The sequence below is a fragment of the Rhinolophus sinicus genome, chromosome 15 (genome assembly GCF_057876585.1).
Source record: "Rhinolophus sinicus isolate RSI-liver-muscle chromosome 15, RSI-T2T, whole genome shotgun sequence".
Taxonomy (NCBI): domain Eukaryota; kingdom Metazoa; phylum Chordata; class Mammalia; order Chiroptera; family Rhinolophidae; genus Rhinolophus; species Rhinolophus sinicus.
Genome location: NC_142515.1, coordinates 14,561,633 through 14,587,086, shown reverse-complemented (window position 1 = coordinate 14,587,086; position 25,454 = coordinate 14,561,633). Strand labels below are relative to the sequence as shown.

The 25,454-nt window shown below is 45.6% G+C and overlaps 1 protein-coding gene across 35 annotated transcripts in view; it reads left to right on the top strand.

Annotated features, from left to right (window-relative positions):
- The window catches only part of TCF7L2 (transcription factor 7 like 2), a 192,420-nt gene that overhangs the window by 101,147 nt on the left and 65,819 nt on the right, over nt 1–25,454 (top strand). For 11 of the 35 annotated variants that reach the window (XM_074339029.2, XM_074339031.2, XM_074339032.2 and 8 more), the window contains one exon: nt 17,714–17,857. The exons of 21 other annotated variants lie outside the window; for them this stretch is intronic. In XM_074339029.2, coding sequence (XP_074195130.1) covers nt 17,714–17,857 — 144 coding nt within the window. The remainder of the gene's footprint in view (nt 1–17,713; nt 17,858–25,454) is intronic. 3 more of the 35 variants (XM_074339027.2, XM_074339035.2, XM_074339051.2) reach the window with 1 other exon arrangement.

Below are 25,454 nucleotides of genomic sequence, written 5' to 3'. Positions count from 1 at the left end.
ACAGACCTCTTTCTACCCCCTACCCCCACCCCGCCCCAGTACTCAGCTGTAATTTTTCTCTGTTGACAAGCCTCTCACGTGAAGCTTCTGAGACACAATATATTTTCCTGTTGAATTTCATAAGAAGTATTGCTAGCCTTTTGATGTAATATGTTTAGATTTCACAGAAACTTCCAGTGTGTTGACAGTTAAATTCCAGGACAGGAAGGAATGAGTCCCGGCTCAGACCCAGCGAGCCTGCGTCCTTGTGTTGTCCTGTCAGAGACATGCCATGCGACCTTGGGCAAGTCTTGGCGTGTTTTACCTCATGGCTTTAAAAAAAAATAGAGGTTGCACATGATTTTTCTTGGTCCCTTATAGCTTGGAAACTTGGAAATTCAATGGTCTACGACCTCTGTGCTCTGACTACGAAATGGAAAATAGAATGTGTGGACAGAGCCGCATAATCTTTGAAAACTATGATTTTCCTCAAATTGTTCTTCTCTTTTTAACCTCTGGGTACTGTTTAAAAACCTCTTTAACTGAGTACAAGTCTTCCTCCATGACATTTAATAGAACTTTATGGACTTCAGTTAAACTCTGATGTCCCTTTCAGAAGTTTTTTTTTTTTTTTAAGTTTTAAGTGCTTTATTAAACCTGCTGAGGACGTAGTGTCCTGGGAGACCATTGATCACATGTGAAAACAGTCTAGACTTAACTGTCCTTAAAGCAAAGGGCTAGTGAAGCTTATACTGACTTCCCATTTTGGACAAAAAGCTCTGACTGGACAAAATGTAAAGGTTTTTTTGGACAAATAGGTTTTGCAGCCTCTCTGTTCTGTGGGCTCCGGCTCGCTCACTGTTGACAGTTGACAACAACTTATTATTTATCTAAAGATTGGCCCACCTGAATGTGATTACCCAGAAGCCCTTGCGGGTGATCCAGGTTGCTGGGAAAGGAGCGGCACATGGGCTTTGGGGAACAAGGGGTTGCAGTTGGGTTAATGTGAGTCATGTATAAAGCTACACGTGAGAATCAGGAAAAAGAGATGCTGCCATGGGCAAGAGCTCACAGAGATATGGCCAGAATTCCTAAGCTAAACAGGGAGGGCTGGACGTTGGCTCTGGAAGGGCCAGGAGCCAGGGACTCTTCCAGACCCCAGACTGTTGGAGGGCCTCAGCGGCTCTCCTTTGTGCTTAGCCATGATGTTATTCAGCCCTGTGCTCGGTCTCCTCTCATCGTCATGTTTTATGTCCTGGCCCTTTCCCCTCATGAGCTCCCCCTCTGTCCCGTTACTGTTGCTCCCAGTTCTTTCTGAGGTCCCAATTTAAAAAAAACAAAACAAAAAACCCCAAAAACCCAGGAACAAGATTTTGGCCCCAGTCACCCTTGTTTGGATGGGGTGTTTGTGCCGGTGACATCACTGACCACTGTCCAGCCTTGGCTGGCTGTCGTTGGGTCCAGCTCGCAGGGAGGGGCTGCCACATGGTTCATACTGTGCAGCCGAGGTGAGTAGACCCCGCTAAGAAGCGGACGGTGGGTGTGGTGGGCACTTAGGATTGGCATGTCTACTCGGAGGTGGAAGTGTGTCTACAACAGAAAGCTGTTTTCTTTCTGCCTGCCTGAGTCAAGGAGACCTTCCAGGAGAGCGTGCTGGGGCCATCCAGACAACCATGAGCACTCAGACGTTATTCAGCAATGGAACTGGGACGTGGCTAAAGAAGTAGATCAACCCAGCCTTCTCTCTGTGGAGGGACTATGTAGACAGTGCTTAGCGTATCGCCGAGACCATCTCCTTCACCTGTTCTCAGGCCCACTTACTGACGTTGAGATGTGCTGATGACTCAAGCTGGCTGGGATTCATTATAAAACCAGCTCTGCTAGGGCACAAGTGGGAGGAACACTGGTAATGCTTCTCACGTCGGAGACGTCTGTTTGCTAATTCCCCACTCAAAGCTCCAAGTATGAATTCTACAGAGACGGGGTGGGTGCAGTATATTTATATGTTAACATTTACTTTCACAATGTAAAAGCCCTGTGTTCTGTCACATCTAGTAATAGAACTGTCGTGCATGGGGGAGGGGCCATACAAATATGCAGGTCACACGCAGACACACAGGCCCCAAGGAGTCCCCGTTGAATCATTTTGATGCTTACTTGGGAGAAGGGGCCTTCTGTGTTTGCAACTGACTTGTTTCAGTGTGCACATGCATATTTTGGAGACAACACCTGTGAAACCTCTGAGGGCCAGCTCCGGCCTCACTGAGTGCCCTGGGGTCCTGTTCAGGGCAGAACAGGTTTTCGTAGGAGTGGTGGGTTGGTAAAGCATAGTGGAATGGACCAACCAATACTTTGGTATCAGCTAGGCAGGCCAGGGTTTTTGGCTCTATTCCTTATTTTCTACGTGTGATGTAGAAAAGTTTCTTAATCTGGAATCCTCTTCCCCTTTCTTTCAAACCCAAAGAAACCTTCTGTAATGGAACTCTGCAGTGACAGGTTAACCTGAACAAGGTTGAACAAGGAAGAGGGGAGTTCTTTGATTCCCATAACCAACTTTTGGGAATGGCAAAGATAGAGTTTGCCAAAGAGACAACTGAAATGCTTCCCCCATGAGGGGATATCAGCCCTGTGAATGTGTCCTATCTCCATATTGTCATCATTTTCTCCAGCTGTAGTTCTTAGGTGGGAAGGTCTGGAGCATGGATAGTGTCATTGGCTTTCCTCCTCAGCCAGGGGTTGGTGGGACTCTTGCCAGCTTTACTCAGAAAAAAATTACAGGGCAGTTTCTGATTGGTCTGGCTTGGGTCAGGTGCCATTTCTAGACCAATCAGTGAGGCTAGGGGGTGGAGATCAAGAAGATGGCGACTCCCATTGGAGCACATAACTGGCTGGTGTTAGAGAGGTCCCTGGGGGAAATAGGAGCCAGTATTTAAAAAACTATATTAATTGATCTTTGAATTTTGCATTAAATGAGTGGTATGACATTTTTTTAGCCCCTTGTCTGGTCTAATAGATGCTCTTCATCAGTTCTCTCCCTTCCCTTCTAAAGGGATCATAAAGGCTACCCTATTTTGAGCTAAGAACTGGTCATGGACACCTCCTTCTGTAGAATCCCACGTTATCCTGGACATGTTGCCATGCTAGTTACTGTGACCCGTCTGCTGAGTCAGGTAAGGCCTTCCGACAAAGGAGAGCCATGTAGGAATGGTTATATGATGTATTTTTAGCACATGTCATTACAGATACAACTTTCATAGAATTTTCAAACCTTAGGCTTTTATTAGTATTTTTTAAATTGGCCAAAGTCTTAACACTGAAGGTGAGAAAAGAATGCTGAAAAACGCAACAGGGTTCAGGGAAAGGTAGCTGCCAGTCCTCTGGGAGCTGGCCTTTCTCTCTGAGGCTTCCTATGGGAATGTAGGTTAAATAGATGTGTTCTTCTGAGTACCTGCCATGTGCATGCACTGTGCTAAGCTCTTTACATGCCCCTGTAAGTTGGATCCTCGTGACATTTTAGGGGAGACACCCTTATTATTGCCCCACAGAGGTGCCTAAGTCTCAGCAGGTTAACAGCTTACCCAGATGTTCGCTAAGGACCTTCCAGATCACCGTCACTTCTAGTCCAAGAGACACTGTTTAAGGCAGCTCTCAACGAGGGAAAAGGATGGGAGCCCCAAGTTTGCTTTGGTAAAATGAGGAAAGTTTTTTTTTTTTTTTTACAATAGCTTTATTGAGATACAATTCACATACCATATAATTCACTCATTTACAGTGTACAATTCAGTGGTTGTAATATATTCAACCACTGAATAAATGGAGTGTATTATCCCCTCCCTCAAACTCCCCATTTACCCAGTTCCTCCGAATCCCAGGATACCATATATTTTCTGTCTCTGTGGATCTGCCCATTCTGGACATTTCAGGGAACCACACAACATGTGGCCTTTTGTGACTGGCTCTTTTCACTTAGCAAAGTGGAGAACTTTTGATGGAAACTTGTCCAAGGTGTCCTGTTAGCCTTGGCCTTTTGGAATCCAGTGTCCTTTTGCTTCCCTCTCCTCTGCCTCGCTACCCTATTTGCTGTAAGAAGCTGAAAGATAGAAACACCCAGTGGACTTTTTGAGTACAAAGAGCATTCCAGAATTAGTAGTGGACTGTTTGGTGGGTTAGATCTGGACCTGGGATGGAATGGCTTCCTCCTTTTTACTACCCAGTGACTCTGGTGTTGGCGGGAGAGGGTTAAAGGCTGCTTGAGGAACTGTTGGGACCTTGTTTCCCTGGTATTCACCTCTAGGGGGAATTCCTGCTTTGAGGGTACACTGGGCAGGAGAGGCTTGAGTTATCTGCCTTTAGTGACATTAGAGCAGATATGGAGACGTACTGATTCCTCTGGCGCTGAGAAGGTCTCCAGGGGAGTGAAAGGAAACCTCTCCTCTTCTCTTCTGTATCTCGTCCTCCCCGGCTCCCTTTCCCCTAGGCCCGCTGGCTTTTCTCTCCCAGTTCACACTCTGGAGAGAGGCGTCTTTCACCTTTTCTGTGCAGCAGTGGCAGGGATGTTATCAGTGTTGGCACTGGGCATGGGACCAAACCCTGCTGGTACCTACAGTGAAACCGAAGCTGATCCTGAAACGGCCGGGCACGTTGCTTGTGAGCTGGCGGCACTGAGCTTATTGGCTTGTTCCTTAAAGATTGGTCCTCACCAGCCTGGCACGTTGGGGACCCTGACAAGGGGAATGGTCACAGTGATGTAGCTCCACGGAGGACTGTCATCCCTTTCAAAATAAGTGGGGTCCTCTGGGTCAGGGGGCTGGCCTGGGGCTGTGTGGACACTGGAGGAAGTAGAGTCAGCATCCTCCCCCTTCAGTAACACTCCCCAAGGAGATGGCTTCTGACGAAGTGCTGTTCATAAATGGGGGGAAAGTGCTTTTCAGATCACGGGCTTGCTTATAAACTGCTTAGATAAGAGGAGCCAATACAGATGCTTACTGATGCTTAGAAAACTGGCAGTGGGATATGAGAAGTTTTTATTTGTGGTGAGAGCAGGTGACTTGGTGGGTGCTCATAGCCTGGTTCTTATCTTGCTGTCTCACCAGCTTTTGTTACTTGCTTGCCTTTTGGAAAGAAACAAGCAGCTGTTCTTCCCTGTATATGTGATGGTAATGCTCTAGGGGTTTGGCCACAGGGTCCAAGACCTTTCTGGTGTCTTAGGTAAAAATGTGGGGACCAGGGTTTCTTAATAAATTTAGGTGTTAAGTGCTGAGGGATGAACCTGCCTCTGAGCTAGAGTAACTGTACTGCTCACGTCCCCAGAGATGGATATGGCCCCCTAGGATGCTGGCGGCCAGCCAGCCATGTTGGCACAGGGCAGAGCCAGGTGGCCTAGTGTGTGATATGGCCAGCAGACATCCAGCGCCATCCACCTCAGTTGGTGTCTGTCTTTCATGCCGGCTTCTTTCTAGTATAGAACTCAAAGCAGGCGGCGTTCCCAGGCTCCCTTCCCGTTTGGGGTCTACAGTGAAAGAACATTAGAGTTACCGTCGTCGTGACTGCCAACCCTGAAAGCCTAGGTTTTGATGATCATGACAGTGTTGGGATTTAAATGTCCTTGACTCTTCCCTTTGGGGGAGCTGCTTCCCGCTCCTGTTTTCATTCTCCAACGCCTTCCCAACCTGTCCGCCTTGGTGTGAGTCACTTAACCAGACTGCGCCCATCCCCGTGGCCTGGACGGCTCCCGGAGTCCAGAAAACAAACCACACCCCAGGCACGATGATGCATTGTAGCATTTCTCCATTCTGGACAAGAGGCACTGAGATCTCGGGGATGGGTGTGGGGTTTGCCCCTCCTGTATTGTATTCGGGTTGCCGGTGCCGTTTGTGCCCATCGCTGGTGAGCTGGCAGTGGCTGATCACAGAGGCGGTGCAGAGGGTGGTCAGCAGACCGACTGACCCACCGAAGGTCAATGCGGCTGTCAGTGCTGGTACGGTACCTGTGTTCCTTGGAAACGTCATCTTGGATCTCGTAGATACTCGGACTCACTTTATGCAGAACATCTGGATTTATGAATTAGACTTGGGCTCAGTTTTTTGTTTTGTGCTTTGGATTCTTTCATTTAAAGCAGATCAGAGATAAAATACCTTTCTTTGTTTTTGCCAGCTGGCTACCAAAAGTCCTCCCCCACCTTAGAAAAGGGAGTAGTTTAAGTTTTCTTGAGTGACTGGGGTGTCTGTTACATCTCAGCAGATTTCTAAAGCTCTGTAATTTTAAAGAGACCTACACACAACCGGACCCCTCAGGCCTCCCTCCCCCCAACCATATTAATCGTGCTAGTACTGTCACTTCATACATTTCTAAATGACAATAAAAGAGTCGTGGGGCTCTGCGGGACCTTGGCACAGAGCTGAAGGTTACACACTAGTTGCTGGGAGGCTCGTGGGATGTTTACATCAGCGCCATATTTTGTGGGTTTCCTGATGACTGTGGGAGGATTTGGATTAAGGTTGGAAGGCTGTGTTGCTGCTGCAGTGATCTGGGTACTTTTTCAGCCGAGGGCCTCTGTGTCAGTCCATGTCACAGGAAAAAAATTTCAGGCCAGTTACCTTTAGCTCATTGATTCTCAGCTGGGGTAACTTTGGTCCCCACGATACGTTTGCCAACAAGCAGATGCATTTTTAGTTGTCACAGCTGCACTGAGGATGCTTTTGTCATGTTGTGGGTAGAGGCCAAGGATACTCCTAGGGCAGGCCCCATCCCCACCCCCACCCCCAAGAATTATCAAAATGTGTATTGTGCCCAGGCTGAGAAATCCTGCTTTAATGTGTTTATGGAGCAACTCTCCTTTCGTGAGTCCGGAAACTAAAGAACGGACTAAGCTACAGGAATGAATATTTTCTTTTCTTTTAAAGAATATTTAAAAATGAATGACACCTCAATTTGCAAATGTACGTTTTAAGTTCTCTTTTTTTCAATTATGTGCTTTAAAATGTCTTAGTGGTTTCCTAGAGTATTCTTCAAACAAATGATTTAAACTGCATAACACGATGATATACACAAAAGCTGATAGCTTCTCATGCTTCAGAAAGGTCTGTGATGCAGAGAGTAGGCAGTGAGCTGTTTTTGTTTGTTTGCTGTGGTCCATCAGTGGGTTTAGATCCTGCTTGGTTAGTAGAAGAGATACTGAAGTCATTACACTTGCATTGCTCAAAATCCACACACATAATCATCTTTTTTTTTTTTTTTTTTTTTTTTTTTTTTTTAAGTGAGAGACCCAAACCAGATCATCTTGCTTTTCCCAGGATATTAAAAGTTCTTTTTTTTTTTTTAAAGGTGCAGCTCCAGATTACCTGCTAGGATTCACATTCTGCTTTCTAAATCCTGTTCTTAAAAGGAACCATCTATTGACAGTACATCATAAATTTCGTGGCTCCTCAGTGACATTTCTGGGGAAGTAAATGAAAGGTGTAAATTAAGAAAAGCAAGTGTTTGTGGTTCCCACTTTAACCCTCTGTTATGCTAAATGGCTTTGTTGAAGAGGGCTGTCACTGCTGTTGAAAACTTGGGAAAATCCACAGCAAGCTGTGCCATTAGTTGCCTTTGGGAGCACAGAATGTTTGATGTGAAAATTATATGGCCGCATCTAATTGGCTGTATTTTCACCCCACCAGATAGCAACTCAAGAGGTGGACTCTTACCCTCACCTGCTTTTTCAGCTAAATTGTTCAACCTGAATTGCATGCTATTAAGAATTGCATGCATTCTAGTAATCCAAGTGCCATTTTTCAATGTCTTTTGTTTAGTAACCTGTCTCTATGTGACCCCAACCCAACCTTACAAATTTCTAGATATCCAGCAAGGGCTGGTTATCAATCCCTTCCTGATTTGGGGGATGATAAGGCCTGTGACCCCTCACCCTTCCCTATAACTTACCTCACGCCCACCTCCCAGGCCTTGCGGAAACCTGGCCACCCAGTGGAAAGAAAACATAAGTTCTCTGGACCTTTGCTTCCTGTGAAATGGGAATAATAATTTTTATCCTCCTGTTTCCCAGAGTTGTGTATTTGTTTCAAATAAAATATGTTCAGAATTCAAATAGAAAGCAGTTAGAGATAAGATAATGGCCATTACGCCAATTGAAACTTCAAACTTTAAAAACATAAGTTTACTCACACACCACACGGTTCACTCATTTAAAGTGGAAATTTAATGGTTTTTAGTATATGTATAAAGTTTCGCAGTCACCACCACGATCGATTTTAGAACATTTTTATCACCTCCAAAAGAAACTCCATACCCATTAACTATCATTCCCCATTTCCTCCAGTTCCTCCCTCACCTCCGTCTACTTTCTGTCTATGGATTTGCCTGTTCTGGCTCTTTTGTGTATGTGGAATTTATGCATTACGTGGCCATTTGACAGGCTGCTTTCACTTGGCATGTTTTCAAGGGTCATCCATGTTGTGGCGTACGTCAGTATTTCCTTCTTAAAAGCCAAATAATATTCCACTGTGTGAATAGATCACATTTTATTGATTCGTTTATTAGGTGATGGTAAGCTTTCAGAAAATATGAAGCTAGACCATATTTGTTTTAATTTTCAAGATAATCCCTTTCCTTTTATTGGTAGTGAAGTGCTATTATAGTAAATACTGTTATAGGGCAAAGATTTCCAAGTCTACGCGTGGTCTGCGTTTTTGAACAAGTCCTTAAGCCTCCCCAGACTCTATGTGGAACCAAACATTGGAACAAGGTGACTTCAGGGAATCACCAAAGGCTTTTAATCTATAAAAGTATCTGTGGCTAGTCATTTTTCCTGTAGTCTGGCTAAGGATTAAGACATTATCTCTAGTGCTTCAAACTTGTTTCTGGTAGGTGCTTTGTCTTCATTTTCTCCACCTGTGGTAGTCACCCCGTGGCATTCAAAAGATGTGATCGGTTGAAGTTATTTCCAGCCTGGGGAGTCTTTTTTTAGTGTTTGCGTGTGTGTGTGGCTGTTCTGGTTGTTGGTTTTACCTGTTGTAAATATTGATACCCAGCTGTGTTCATATTCCGGAGATAGGAAAGAAAATTCACTCTGCAGCTTTGCCGTCCGAGCTCCCACGGCATTGTGGCTGCTGTGGCCCATGACAGAGTTTCTGTGCTGGGCGGACCCAGCCTGAGTGAGTCAGCTGCTGTGTCGGCAGTTCTGCTCACTCCCCTCCAGCACTGTTTTTGGCATTAATGCTCCTTAGGTACATGGAGGAGAAACTTTTCAAGGAAAACCTGAATTTTATTCCCCTTTGTTCGCTGCTCATGTCAGACATGAAAATGATGTTCCTCTTAAGAAACAGGGGCCCCTTACCAATTTTTAAGAGAACCCTGGAAACTAGGTGTTCACTCAGAGCCATGTAAGTGAGAGTGTGAGTTACTATGCTGGGTGCTACTTCGACAGGTGGGCCCATTTTTTAGTGGTGGGAAGACATGGGAGCAAGATGGCTTGATTCCTCCAATTCACGTGTGTACTGTCTGTTGCTTTCTAAACATGCACATGTGTACACACACACACACACACACACACACACACTCACACTCACACTCACTTAGGATTTTCTTTTTTCTCCCAGGGTTCTCTTGAACCTGATTTTTCCTAACAAATAAATAAATGTTTAGGATAGAAGGAGATAGCCTTAGGTGGCACAGGGATTAATTTATCCCAGTCCCCTTATTTCTTCTTCTGTGACTCCAAGTTCCCCTTTCAAGCTGAGAAACCCCAAATACCACAGTACTGAGACACAAGCAGGCTGCGGCTTCCCTGCCTTCTGCCCCATCACCGTTGTCCACAGGACCCATGATGGTTGCTCCAGGCACGTGCGCAATGACACTAGTGGTGGCTGCTCAAGTTATTCTTTCTGAGGGTGACACACAGGAGGCAAGTGTCATTTGGGAACAAGGGTTATTTGTGAATGGAGCTGATAAGCCTTCCCCCAAATTCTGATGTACCTTCCCATTTTGAGTGAGATGGTGTCAAGATTGGTCCTGCCTGTGGGAATCCCATTGTTTTTTAATATTTTATATCCTTATATGCTTTATATCCTTCCAGTGTGATTCCTCCTTTCACATCTTTTCAAAGCATTTCAATTGGATATGTTTTTATGCAATCAGCATAGTGCATTTCAACCAATATGGTTAGTTTTCATAAACACCCGAGAAGGTTTAAATAACATTTTCTCATAAATGAGCCCTCATTTGCACAATTATTCAGTTATTGCACCATGAAGAACCTCTGGAGTTTGATGTTGTCAGGAAACATATTAGCAGAAAATAGTATGTTATTATCTAATGCTAATAATTGGTTAGTAGAAATGGGAAAAGAAGACATGTAATTGGGTCTCCCGCGGCCAACAAGATGTGAATTATGAAACTGCTTCCAGGAGAAATTCCAGGGTTGTTCTAGAAACCTGTTATTTGCATTTTAAAACATTTGGTCTCCGTTGATAGGGGAGGAGTGGGTGCTGTTTATCAACACAGCTTCCTTTTTCAGGGCAAAGCTCTCCTAATTCCCTGAGTGGTAACTGCATCCCCAGACACACCCACTCCCTGTGTTGCCTTGACACTCTTTCAGTCCCGTTTTAGCTGCTCAATGTCTTTCCGTAGCAGATGTGTTGATTTTAAAGGGAGGATTGTCTAGTAGGCGTCCCAAGTCCCCATCAGACTCTCTTCTCCTCTTGGCCCCTTGATTTCACACAGGGCTGCTCCTCATGGTTACCGGATTTCTAAAAGCACAGGAGCACATTTCCTCTAGTTGGATTCACGCCGCTTTCTGTAGCCTGTGGTTCTTGGACTCAAACTTCTGCCTCCATAGCAGTCACTGCTGGTGACGGCATACGGGCTTGTATTTTTTGCCTGAATGTGTGAATCAACCCCTACTCTCTCAAAGTAACCGATGCGCACAATTGTTCCTGAGCTAGCTGGCATTGTGCTTGTCGGGAGAAAGTGCAGTGGTAGGAGCAGGGGCCCGCAGTTCCATATGCAAATAATGGATGTGGAGGTTGCAGGGAGAAGCTTCCCTTTCCACCTGCTGAGGTCATCCCTGTTGGAGGAAATGATGGGAGAGTTGCCGTGTGATGCTGTGCCAGCGTATGGGTGCCCAAGGAGCGAGGTTGGCCTTAGACAAGGCCTTCATTTAGTGTTCCAGCCATGTCTGTGAAGCACTTCATTCATTTTCTGCATGCCTTGCCAATTTCCCAACTCTGGATAATGCTAAGGTTAGCCACTGCACTTTATTACCTCTCCTCCCAGGAAAGCCTTGACCTTCATTTAAAGAATATATGTGGTGTTGATACCAGGTAAAAAGTAAAAGCATCTCCTTTATTTAAAATTACCCAGATAATTCTTTTTGTGTGTGTGTTGTTGTTTTTTTAACTGTATCCCAAACTCTTTACAATGCTATTGTGTACTTACTTTTCCTTCATTGTTTATCATACTATAATGAAAAGTATGTTTTCCTACTTCTCAATATTTGATCTTGAGAAATATGTTTTACCCCCAGAAACCAAAACAAGTTGGCAACATTTTCTTTTTAGCCAATAAGCACCTTTTGAAATGATGCTGCAAATTCCCACTCATAGAAACCTCATCCCTGAGATATTTTTCCTTGGCCGTGTAGAGCTTATATACGATCAAAGAAAGTCTGTCCGTATGTCACTTCTTCTCCTTGACTGTAACTTCCTTCAGTAAATATGCCCTCGTTACATAATGGCCATATCTGTAAATCGAGGCCCTGCGTGGAGGCACATTGGATCTGCACTGAGCCATTTGATGACCCAGTGACTCCCTTTGTACTGTGTTGTGCTAGCCCCGCAGAGTGGGAGCATGTCGGAGTGGGGCAGGGCCCTCAGAAGTCATCCAGCAGCCAGCACCCTCACGTGACATGCCAAGCTGAGCTCCAGAGATAGAGGGCACACAGCTAGTTAGGGGGAGGTGGAGACACCAGGGCCCCATATCTGTCTCTGCTGCAATAGAGAAGTGAACTATGCTCTACAGAGGGCAAGTGGAAGAACGGATTTAACATTGTCTCCTTTGGTGTTCATTCTGTTTGCCTTCCATTTGGATCCTGGTCTCTTTCTCACTAAGACGAGGTCCTGGAGGTTGAGGGTCAAGGTAGATTTTTTTCTACATCCCTTCAGTGCAGGGATGGGGATGACATTTTCCCTGCTAATGCCACCTCGGAGCAGGTGCCTGAGTGACACAGACATGGGTGAGGGAAGAGGGAGGTGCTGTACGTGAGCCGGGCACTTGCCACTCCTAACTCGAGGCCCTTGTCTTCCATATGTGACGGTTCTGCCTACCTCTGCGTGCACGCACGTGTGCACATGTGTGCACACACATACCGTGCACGCTCACTCCTTGTCACTTGCACACACTCACGTTTTAGAAAAATAATCTTGGGAAAAAAAATGTTGACTACACATTTGCTATGTCAGTGATGGTCTCCAGGGCTGGGGAAGAACGGGTTCATTTTGATTGACAAAAAAACGGTAGCTCGTCTGGAGCCCTGGTTACAGTTTCTTTGCGTCTCTTTTAAGTTGTTTAACAATATATTTCAAATGTAATTAGTTCCCATCAAAGTTACCTCAGCTTCACAGAGGTGAGAATTATCGATGGAGCTTAAACTAGATCAGCATGACCTATAAAGACGTAAACTCTTCTCCTGCAGGTTATGTATGTGTGCATGTGGGTCTTGGTAGGTTGGATGGTTGCTGTTGCGTATTTGTTTTTTTGGTGTCTTTGTGCACACATGTGAGTAAATCATATGAGGATTTTACCCTCTTAACAGTTTAAAAATATTATTTTTTTTACTAGTTTGCTTCTTTAGGGGAATGACTATTGTGAATGCCCTTCTCTTAAATGGATTTCTTATTCCTCCAAAGATGCTGTGTTTTCAAAATAAAATTCTTCCACGTTATGCCTAGAACCCTGGACTCCTAGTTTTAAAATCCGGGTTTTAGTTTGTTCTTGTCTAGATATGGAGTCCTGGGTACATCTAGATTTAGGGATTTAAAAAAAAAATCATAAAGAACTCAAAAACATGATTTCTAAGACCCATTCCATTTCCTTTCCCTCTTGCTTTGAGGACGAAAACACATGAAAAGCAGAACTCAAATGTATTAGTTGGGGTTCTCCAGGCTGTGTGTGTGTGTGTGTGTGTGTGTGTGTGTGTGTGTGTGTGTGTGATTTATTATAAGGTATTGGCTCACCCCGTTATCAAGACTGACAAGTCCCGCGTCTGAAGTTGATAACCTGGACACCCAGGAGAGCTAATGGGATAGTTCTACTCCAAAGGCTGGCAGGCTTGAGACCCAGGAAGAGCCAGTGTTTCCATTCAATTCCGAAGGCAGGAAAAACTGATGTCCCAGCTTGAAAGCAGGAGGCATTAACCCTTTTTGGGGGGTGGAAGGGTGGGGTCAGCCTTTTGTTCTATTCAGTCTTTCAATTGATTAGATGAGGCCCATCCATATTAGGGAGGGCAATCAGTTTTACTCAGTCAATTAATTTAAATGTTGAAACCCCAAAACCCCACAGAAACACTCAGGATGATGTTTGACCAAATATCTGGGCACCCCGTAGCCCAGTGAAGTTGACACATAAAATTAACCATCACACCAAACTTTTCTGAGACAAAGTTGAAAACTTTTATTTTTTTCTTCCCATCTAAGAGGTGGGCTCAGAATTCTCCCAACAGCCAAAAGCAATTGGCCAAACTGGGTCTGAATAACATTATTTCCTACAAAATCTTTCTCTCTGGAGGCTTTAGTATTTTCAGGGCTTTTGTTTTTTAAATGCTTTTCATCTTCTTCTTCTATACTCTTTTGTTTTTTGTTTATTTTTGCTGGAAGAGCAAATTGTACTTTCCAGCTCATTGAGTTTCATTCTATTGTGTTATCATTTGAATATTCCCCAGCCACCTGTTGAAAGGGGACTGTAAGCTCATAAAGAAACAAAATAGTAAAATACACAAATATTGCTGCTTTCTCTAGCAGTGTTGATTCTCGATCCATGTGGCCGTGTCCAGAACTGGTCAACACACTGTGTCATCATCAGGTGCCGAGTGATCAGTGCAAATGAAACCCACCATCCCCTTTGCCTACCTTTTTTGTAATGTCTCCTTCCCCAGAAGAAATGCACCTCTTGAAATCCTCTGTCACAAATAGGCGGTGTTTCTAGGGAAAGCTGGGAGGCAAATTAAGCACTGTTAAGTATTCGTGGCCCCTAATTTCTGGGGACCACATGTTAAAGTAGGTCAGTATAGCCAGGATCTTCAGAGACACTAGAGGAGGAGAGTCGAGTAACAATTCTAGCAGGTGTGTAGTTGCTTAAGGTCCCCCTCCCTCTGTCCCAGACATTCTTATTTCAAAAAGTACCAGACACCGACCTGCTCTGATATATTGTCTTGGAACACCTCTCTGATCATTTCAGGAACATGAAACTCACAAGGCTTTCATTTACTTTCCTGGAGAGTCTCCAGTTTTTTCCGTCTTACCATGTGACTTGCTGATGGCCAATTACTGAGGTCAGTCTCACTAAGGTGACTAGACTGCTCCAGTCCTGATGCTCCTCTCTCTCCTTGAACCCAACTCAAACCAGCTTAAGCAAAATGAGTTTATTGACCCATAGCTGAAAATCCCACAGTTTACATGCATCAGGCCTGGCTGGATCCAGGTGCACATATATCGGCACCATTTGCCCCAACTCGTGGCTCTGCTTTCCTCCAGGTTGACTTCATTGCATGCGGCAGCTTCAAGTCCAGAGAGATCTTATCTTGCCCCATAATTTGAACCAGCGGCTGTGGTAGGGGGGTGTAATATACTGAGTGCATTTGGATTGAGCAATCCTGACCATTCCCAGAGTTAGGGGTGGTGTCCATTCCACCTGTACCACAGGGTGTACTGTTATGAGAAAAGGCACAAATAGATGCTGAGCAGAAAACTCAGCAGACGTCTGCTTTTTAATCTTCAGAATCCATGACAGAGTTTTGTACTTGTCAGGAGGACTGAACTGCAGTTGTATCTCGGTACAGAATGACTTTGAATTTGTATATACACTTGAATTTGTTTATAAGACATCTTACAACCTCCCAAATTTGAAGTGGCTTACAGGGCTTCATACTATACAAAGGGATGGGAAATAATTAAGTAAGGGAATTAGAATAAAGAAAAGGAGGGTAGGCCCATAAGATAAGATGGGGGATAAGGTGAGTCTCACAAATTTCAAATCTGGCAGCTCCTGCAGGATTGGTAAAAGAGACCTGAAAAATTGGCTCTGAGGTTCTCAGGCATGTGTGGAAGAGTATCCAGATCGTACGTGGCGGTGTGTGTGTGTGTGTGTGTGTGTGACATTCCCTCATAAGCCACAGGCCCCTAAGGGAGTATAGGCCCTGTGGAGAGGCCATGGGAAGATAATGAAGATGATGTGGTCTGTGGTAACCTTAGATACATTTCTTTTCCAAACTCCTCTGGGGCACTTGCTCTCCGGAACTGGCCCCCTTTGCTCTCAGCATTGTGTTAGAAAACAAAGCAAGCAGACAAGGATTGAAACCCCTATATTGCTGGGTTCCTTCCAGGAACAATTGTAGGGTTAAACCTTGTTACTTTTGGTGGGAGGCTGTCAGGTGAGTCACTGCTGTGACAGGGCGGAATAGTATTACCTTAGAGGTAAAGCTGGGCTAATCTTGCAAATGGACTCATGCTTGCCTGGTGACTCACGCCCCTGTTTACAAATGAGCCCCTGTTTACAGATGAGCCCCTGTTTACAAATGAGCGCTGTGGAGACCAGAGACCTCCAGGGATGGGCAGCCTGTGCTTCCTTTGTGGTTTGGGAGGCCCTTCCTGGGGGGCAGTCCTCAGGGCTCCAGGCATTGGTGGCTTTTTTTTTAAAATTTATTTTTATTTTTTTATTGGGGAATATTGGGGAACAGTGTGTTTCTCCAGGGCTCATCAGCTCCAAGTTGTTATTCTTCAATCTAGTTGTGGAGGGCACAGCTCAGCTCCAAGTCCAGTCGCCGTTTTCAATCTTTAGTTGCAGGGGGCACAGCCCACCATCCCATGTGGGAATTGAACCACCAACCTTGTTGGTGAGAGCTCCTGCTCTAACCAACTAAGCCGTCTGGCCACCCCTCCGGAAGCTCAGTGGCAGCTCGTTGTCTTCAATCTAGTTGTAGAGGGCGCAGCTCACTGGCCCGTGTGGCAATCGAACCAGCAACCCTGTTGTTCAGAACTCACGCTCTAAACAACTGAGCCATCCGGCCGCTCCCATTCGTGGCTTTTTAAATCTAGACATAGGGACAGCTGCCACCAGTGAAAGGCCCTGGAGTAGCCCCACTTTGTAGGTGAGGTGGCTCCTTCTCATTTGGGGAGTTCACACGGCCTTTGAATGGTTTTAATCCACCTGGATAAACCACCTGTGGGAGGACTAGGACATAGGATAACTATGTAGAGTTCTCTGGAAATGTGGCTGCTGTTTTATCGCTTTGCCCTTTATTTCTACTGACTTCCTATCCCCTAGTCGTCAGTAGCCCACTGTGCTCATTCTGCTAGTTAGTGAGTATCAGACCATTAGATAATTGGGTCTTGTGTTCAATCTCATATTCTTCATCCTGAGTTCTGTTATTCAGGATTACGACGGGTGAGGAATTTGTGTGGGGGATTTTCCTTCATATAAAACTTCAAAAACTCTAGCGCAAAGAAGGCACACATCCTTTACAATGGGCACAGACATTTCCTTTTTTTTTTTTTTAACAATCAGAGTGATATTTCTTTGTTGCGAAACAGCTCTTCTTGGACCCCAGGTTGCCCTTTACACCCCTAAATTCTCTATCCCACTTATAGAACAGTAGCCGACACCTGGACAGGCAAACGAGTCTACACAGCAGCACCGTGAGTCAGCTGAGACCTGGTCCGTATTCCCCCTCTGCCATTGACTAGCTGTGTGACCTTGGGCATGCCCCTTAATGTCTCTGAGTCAGTTTCCTCCTCTGTGAAATGAGCATGATGGTACTACCTCTCAGGGTGTTGTGAGGAGCAGCGAAAGAACATGCACATCTCTGTCTAGAGTCGCACAGGAGTAGGCAGCTGGTAAACTGAGGCAGTTCTCAGGACGGGGCTCCAGTGGGCTGGAAATTCAGTGCCCCACATACTTTTTGAGCACTCAAGGTGTGTGCTGTCAGCTCTTTCGAGGAGTCCAGAGATGTCAGTGGAGTTGCTTCTCTCAAAAAGATTACAGTCTGGCAGAGGGAAAGGTGTTAAAACAAATAGCTATATTGCTGGAGCCATATGTAATTGCATATTTGTAGGTAGAAATGTCAGCAGTACCACATGGCTTAAACTAATAGAAGATTGAGTAAGGTAAGTTAAGAGAGAGCGAGACAGAGAGAGACAGAGAGCATATGCTAGCCAGCTGGCTCACCAGAGGCCCAAGGCTCCCATGGCTGTGTCCATCTGGAAAATGATGGCCAGAGGTGGGAATAGCGGGAAGGGACGCAACACCAGAAAGGCTGCATGGAGGAGGTTGTGTTTAAGATGTCACTAGATGGGACCACACACTGGTGACAGGGCGGTGGAAGAGTTCTGTGGGGAACTGGAATCCTCCTTGCTTGGAGTTTGTAGAGTGTGGGTTAGGGTAGAAAGTCAGGCTGGGCCCTGAATGCCTTGGTGACCGCGTCCCCCTCCCTCTGGAGCCTCACTCTGTTCCCCTTTCTTCCTGGCAGCAGTGCCCCCTCCCTTGCTGCACTCAGGGACATGACTGTCAGCACCTCTACCCCCCCTCAGACTTCACTGTCAGCACTCAAGTCTTCAGGGACATGAAAAGGAGCCACTCTTTACAAAAAGTTGGGGAGCCCTGGTGTTTGGAGGTAGGTCGCACAGCAAAATGACGGTATGAGACGAGCCGGCTCTGAAATGAAACCGCCCATCCAAAGTTTACCTCGAGCTAGGGCAGGGCCCCGTCCACCATGGTCCCTGAATTCCCGCCGGGTCACTGTCATATCGGGTGCCATGCTGTCTGGGTGTACTGACCACAGATAGGTTTATCATAGCCATAAAAAGGCCAGTTTATGAGAAGAGGGAGGGTAGAGGGTGGTGTTCGCGTGAACCCAAGGTGCCTGCCTGACTCCCGCACCTGACTTCCCATAAAGGCTGCACCTGACTTCCCCTAAAGGCCGGTGGTCCAGTGTCATGCGTAGCTTTTGTGAGAATGAAGAACGATGAACAACGCATTATCCCATTAAACGTGACCCCCAGGAAGTAATTTTCTGGGGGCTCTTTATAGCTTCAGGTGGAGAAGTTATCCTCTTAACTTTGCTTTTATTATTAGTCATTTAGAACTTACAGATTTTCCTTTAGAATTCAGCGTGCTGAGAAATGCTCGCTCTTCTGCAATAACACCTTTCTGAGGTCGCAGTGAATGGCTTTTCTCACAGATGTTGCTCTCCCAAGGACAGGAAGCATTGTTAATTTTCTTTAAATAATTCAATACGTTGTCAATACCTCTACACTGCTCCATGCTTGGGAGTGACAGTTCTCTTCAAATTAGTTTTTCCAAAGAATAAAGGACATCTAGAACGTGCTTTCATCTTCAGAAAAGCAAAAGTCAATGCAGATAAAAATTTTAAGGTAACTCTTTAGTCTTAAACAGCAAATGATTTAGTACTAATGCTAGCTTTTTAAAAAAAAACAAACAAAAAAAAGGAAAGTGAATATTTAAGAGCCAATTAGTAAAGTCCTCTATCTTTTAAAAACATTTATTGTGTATCTCTACTATGTGCTGGATGCTATGCTATCTATTAGGGTTACAGGGATAGAAAACAGGCCTAGAGTATATTAACACGTGTGTGTGTGTCTTGCCGTGGTAGAAGAGGTGCACTAAATCATTTTTAAAAGCTTGTTCTAATTGAAGTAGTACATAGCCCTTTAAGAGAACTGGGGATGTAGAGAAACACGCAGAAGCAAATGTGAACACCCACAATCTTTTTATGTGTTGATAATCTCTTAATATTTGGATGCATTTCTTTCTCCCCATTCATGGGTCTAAACTTTAAAAGTTTCGCAAAGTAGAAATTGTACAGTTTTGTATTTTCTTTTCACTTGACATAACACAAAGACTGCTTTTGTACACTATCATGTGTCTTAGTTCTGGTTAATAGCTTTATGGATTGGTGTCTTGTGGACATCTCTCTGCCTTGTCTACCCATTCCCCTTTTGGCCAGATGTGAATAAAACTGAGGATGTTTCTGGAGTCTTTTGGAAAGCCCCTTCTTTCCTCTGATTATGCCTGTGTCCAGATTCCCTGGAGCCCGGTGTGTGTGTGTAAACCCTGTGTCCTTCAAGTGGCCTGGGTCTGACAGGGCCCGATGGAAGCTTCTTCTCAGCAGCCCCCTCCCTTGTCCGGCTTTTAATAAGTGTAGTTGTTCGTTCTGACTATCAGAAGGCCATACCGAACATAGCTATTCCTTTACCGGGGCCCGGCAAATGGTAACTCATTAATCTTTGGTCGGAGTTATGAGGTAGATAAAGGAGAACCAAGCACTCATTTTGAGTATGAGGAAAACGAAACAGAAAGACTGGGTTTCTGCCTTATGCCTGGAGATTCGCAGGCACAGATTAGATCCTCGGCGCCAGTGACAGTCTCATTTTCCAGCTTTGCCCCTCAGAACAAGGAAACATCTCCTGGGCAAGTGCCAATATGCCCCACTTCCAGGATTGGGTCTAATTCCCAAAATGGGGACTCGGCCAGACACAGAGACACCACTCACGGGCTCTGTGAACTTGGGCAGGTTACCCACCTGCTCTGTGCCTCAGTTTCAACATCAGCGAGGGGGGGGCGGTGTCCCACTGGGGCTGTTCTGAGCATCAAATGAGCAAGCCTGTGGAGTGGGGCTTGGCCAGAGGAACTGGCGTGCTTGGTCTGGCACAAGTAACTGGCATTTTTATGGCAGATTTCTTGGGGAATCACGCATAGATAGCGTGTCCCTGTGATGGGCCGGCCCCTGCTGGGGCAGCTCAGTTGTGCAGCAGGGTTTCCATGTAGCCTGTCACAGCAATTACTTATGTATCATTCGTGTACTTCCTACTTCAGGAATTGGAGTGGTGTGTGGAAACCCCCATCCATAGCATGGGTGTGCTAGAGGCGGCCCTGGGTTAGCGTAGAGGAAAGCACACATGACTGGGGTCAGCTGGGTTTGAGTCCAGCGTTCTCTCTCACCTGTGTTGGAAAGGTGCTTTACCCTTCTGGGATACAACCCCTGTGTCTATAAGAAGGGGATGGCAATGGAATGCCTGCCTAGCGATTTGCCTATACAATCCTTTGCAGCCTGAAAACCCTAAAAGGGAGGTGCAGTGATTATTCCCATTTTGCCAAAGAGCCACAGGGAGGTTAAGCACCTTGCTTAAGGTCACACAACAGAGGGGTGGAGCTGTAGAAATGCTGTTAACAAAAGACCCTGGCAACATCCTATGGTTTGGAGTCTTTCGCTTGCTAAAGCAGAACATACTGGGTGCTGTTGCCTACGCAGCCTTCTCGGGAACTGGGAGGAAACATCCAGAGTCCAGTTTTTGCTTTACAAGTTCCACATTCTGGATACTTTCTGACCCCATCCATATTTAACTTTCATTGTCCCTTCTCACTCTTTCCTTGCAGTTCAGCCTCATTCTAACCCTTTAGTTCTCTCCTCGAGGGAAGTAAGGTTGGTCTACCAGTTGAGTAAATATGACTAAGAAAGTCAATACCCACCTGGACAGGCATGACTCACTTCTTTCTAGTTAGCTATTCCTGCACATTTTAAAGCTAACCATACAAAGTCATTACATTGGGGCTATTAACCTGTTTGATAGTGACAATCATAGGGTGTGGCCCATGGCATAAATGTGTTCAGATAAGAAAGAAAGTATTTTTTTCCTGTAATTGCTTAGTCAATACCATTTTCACGGAAATGCTTGCAAACAATCTTTTAAAAAGTTCTTTGTCCCAATCCTTCCCTTATTCCGTGCTTCCTTCCTCTTCAGGACTTATACAGACTTTTCTAATCGGTAGGGATATTAGCAAGATGGTAGGCTGTGTGGGTGTCCCTTCTGATGTTTTGGTTGTGTTAAGTTAACACTACCTTTTGCTAGTGTTAAGCCTATTTTTAGGGAATGTGTGAGTATGAGCCTGTGTGTGTGTGCGTGTGTGTGTTGTGTGTGAGTGTGAGTATGAGCGAGTGAGTGTGTGAGTATGAGCGAGTGAGTGTGTGTGTGTGTATGAGCGAGTCTGTGTGAGTGTGTGAGTATGAGCGAGTGTGTGAGTGTGTGAGTATGAGCGAGTGTGTGAGTATGAGCGAGTGTGTGTGAGCGAGTGAGTGTGTGTATGAGCGAGTGTGTATGAGCGAGTGTGTGTGTGTGAGTATGAGCGAGTGTGTGAGAGTGTGTGTGAGTATGAGCGAGTGTGTGTGTGAGTGAGTGTGTGTGTGAGTGAGTGTGTGTGTGAGTGTGTATGAGCGAGTGAGTGTGTGAGTGTGTGTATGAGCGAGTGAGTGTGTGAGTGTGTGTGCAGGAGGGGTATATTATTATTGGTACTTGCTCATTGACCTCACACACAACGTTTAAAGAAAGAAGAGACTTCTGCTAACTGCACAGCTAGTCACATAGACAGGGAGTAACCATTCTGCTGAGGGGAAATGAAACTTTTCTTAGGTTTATTAGACCACATCCTATAAATCTGTGGCTTTATTATATGTCTGATTTCTAAACAGCATGGCATCACGGCTGAAGCTTTATTTTTGCTTGTTAGTCATTGAAACAAATATAGATATTGCTTCACTTCCTTGGTACTCTATTTTTCAATACTTGTTATGTGTGGAAAACTCTGGATTTACACAACAATATGCATTAGAAGGGAAGTGTTCGCTGTGTAAATCTCTGCATTATAACCATGGAGTAGCAAGCATTCTGTTTGCTGAAATGTTGAGTTTGTTCTCCCATTCATGTCTCCCTGCTGGGTGGGGAGCACTGCATAAGTTGTGTCCAAGCTGTCAGTCATGTAGGGGCTCTGATATAGGGGGTACGGGGGGGGGGGGCTGCTACATCATGGTCACAATGCTCTGGGGATGTGACTTCATTGATTACATAGAGAAGCAGGATGAGAAAACAGTAAAAATACTTCTCGAAGGCAAAGTTAGTATTTTGATATACATCCAAATCAGTGTTTTAAAAGATGTTTTAAAACTCATAGGTGGGCTGATAGCATATATGCATTGTTTTCTGTTTAAATGACCTCTCTTGTCATAGAAATACTTTTCCTACATCTGTCACGAAAGACTCTTCATAAAGCTTCTAATGGTCATCCATTCTAGGAGTGGGTGTCCCCCGGTGTGCTTAGTCACTGCTCCAGTGCAAACAGACTGTTTCCAAAGTTTCACTATTACAGAGCATTGCATTTCACGTGGGACAGGGTGTGTGTTGAAAACCGCGAAGACAAATGGCTCCAGACATTTCAGAATGCCCTTATGACGTGTGTCACCCATGGCTTAGCCAGCACGCCCTGGATCTTTCTGTGCATGATCAGCAAATTCATGCACCCCCCGCCCCACTCCCCCCATTCATTCTCAAAGCGAGGTGGCTAGGGGACCACCCATGTTATTTTGTTATTTCTCCTTCCTCTCCTTCCCTATTTGCATAGCTTCTTTGTTGAAAAATGAGCTCCTGAATTTCCTCTCCTGATAATGGACACCTTAGTGGCTAACTTGAGCTTTCTTTTTTCCTCTTTTTTAAAAACTATTATTATTATTTTTAATTTTTTTTATTGGGGAATGGTGTGTTTTTCCAGGATCCATCAGTCGTTGTCCTTCAATCTAGTTGTGGAGGGCACAGCTCAGCTCCACGTCCAGTTGCCATTTTCATTCTTTGGTTGCAGGGGCGCAGCCCTCCATCCCACGTGGGAATTGAACCGGCAACCTTGTTGTTAAGAGCTCGCGCTCTAACCAACTGAGCCATCCGGCCGCCCCCTAACTTGAGTTTTCTAACACCTCAGTGAAGTCCCATCCCAGCGCATCATGAACACGATGACCCCCTGACCCCCTACCCCACCTTATCGGCGCCCCCTACGTGATTGACACAGATTGGACACAACTTGTAGAGCGCTCCCCACTGGGGAAACAGGCCCAGAGAGGGAGAGGATCATTCTGGACCCTGTTTCTTTCCCATGTTGTTTGCCATTCCTTGGACTGAATGCTGTACATGCTGTTCTTTTCACTTCTTACACTTTCTTCCCACTCTGTGAAGCTGGTATAGGAAGTAGGAAGCCCAGGCAGAGTACATGGAGGTCCTCTAAGGAGCGAAGGAAGGTGGGGGTGTTCTTTCGCCCCGCATCCAAGCCTCCTGGGCCGCCTGACATCCGCCAGGACACCACGGGCTGTATCAGGGCTCTTATCTCTGCGACTACCTCCCTTTCCCCCATTCTTTGTGAGTCACATGTTTTCTTTACATCCTGTGTGACAAAGGTCATTAATAGAGAAGACTTGGGCCTTTGATGCGTGGCATGTTGTCATCCACAAAGTTTATTGTTTTGGGTCCTCCCTTTTTGTAATTTTGTGAGGTGACAGATTGGCTTTTAATGGCTACACTGTGTCAAGGGTGAGTTTAAATTAACCTTAAGACTTTTTAGACCTTTCAGGCCCCCACGTCATACTTCCTCAGTACGTGAAGGGAGGGGGTAGATGCTTTTCACTAGTGGTTTTGACATGGTCTGTCGAGTCAGGCAGTCTGTCTGTCTCTCTGTTTCTCAGAGTCCTTTCCTATTATCATTGTCTTTAGTACCAGTGAGGTAGATGTTTGGAATTTGGGAACAGAGAGGAACCATGTGTTTCAGCTCCGACTCCAGAACTTAATTTACTCATTTTTGTTACGGGCAGTTATTGTCAAGTAAGCCAAGTGGAAGGTCTTAGTTTTAATTCTTGCTTATCAGGCCAGCCCTACACACCTTATTCAAAAGGTATTTATTCATCAGCTGCAGGTACTGTAACAAGAGATGATACTAGGAGTTACATACCCCATCTTTCATGCTTTGTTCCATGCTTTTTCAACTTTCTCCATCCTATCTCTGAAAGTCCATTTCAAACCTGTTTACATTAAAATAGGCAGTCATGGAAAAAAAATTGGTTTTTGTCTGGTTTGGGGAGCAAGGTGGTAAAAGTGGCATATTGTCCCTGAGGAGGCCAGGTTCAAGTTTTGGTCTCCCTTTCCATGGGCTGTCCTCTCCAGTCAGTGGCTGGCCTCTTCTGCTTGAGCTGAAAATGAGGAAGGAGGTGGCCTTTGTACAGCCTCGGAGTTTTTCAGTCTTGGTTATAAACCTCATGGGGCGTGTGTGCCTGCCCATGTGCACACTCAATATCTCCGGGGCCGTGCCACCCTGAGCATGCTCACAGACAGCTCGGCCACCAAAGCAGCAGGAGAGAACATTTTTTTCTCTGGGAAAGTCTAAATGAGAGGCCTGTTTGTTCTCAGAGTGAAAGTTTTGGTTTTGGAAAAGTTAGTTCCTTCCAACAAGGGAGGGTGGGGACAAGAAAGGAACTAAATAACACCAGAGAAAGAAGAAGTGAGAGTGAAGGGAGGTGGGAAGGAATTGGAGTGACCAAAGGATGCACAGCTGCGCCACTCAGTTCATTTCCCAACCTCACTGGTCACTTGGTCTGCCAAACTTTGCCTGAGCTTCCGGTCGCAGCCCCCGGTCGCCCTGGTGGTGGCCTCTTGCTGCTTAGGAAAACAGAGCTGGCAGGAGATGATGTTGGCTTGAACCTGAGCTGGGGTTGGGGTCGGAGGGATCACGGAAGTTCTCAGTCACTATGTGCTCAGGCTGGCTCCTGCCTGCTGGGTTTCTGACAGGCCTGGTGGTTCGCCAGTGTGACAGGTGAGAGGCCCACTCTACCCTGGGAAACGAGAAGCCCCCTCCACCAGAAAGTACAAGGAACGCGTAACCACCCGGAAGGAGATCCAGGCTGTTGGTTGTTCACAACTCTGTCTCTTGGACAAGTTTCTTTCTTCTTGCCACTTTTATGAGAACACATGAGAAAGATGGGTGGAGGTGAGAGGGAGGGGAAATTGGCTTACGGCATCTTTTACTGGCTTCAGAAATACATGCAGTTCCTGAAGGGGGGGGCATTTCTGTGCCCCTTCCACTGTATCTGGTAGGGACGGTGGCAATGGCTGGGTGTGGATGCTTAGCTCTCATGATGTACAGATATGTTTGCTTCTAAAGGAAATAGGACACTTGTTTCTCCTTGGCCCTGTCCTACTTGGAACAGTGAAATGTATTCAAATCAGGTTCTGTGGGAGGGTCTTCTTCACTGCAGTCTTGCTTGGTTGGGTCACCTGCAACTGTCTGTTTTTCAGATTTCCACTTACTGCATACACTTCTGTGTCCCCCACTCTCCAAAGGTTTGGACTTTTTTGTTTGGTCTGGTAACCAGATTTCTTTTGAGA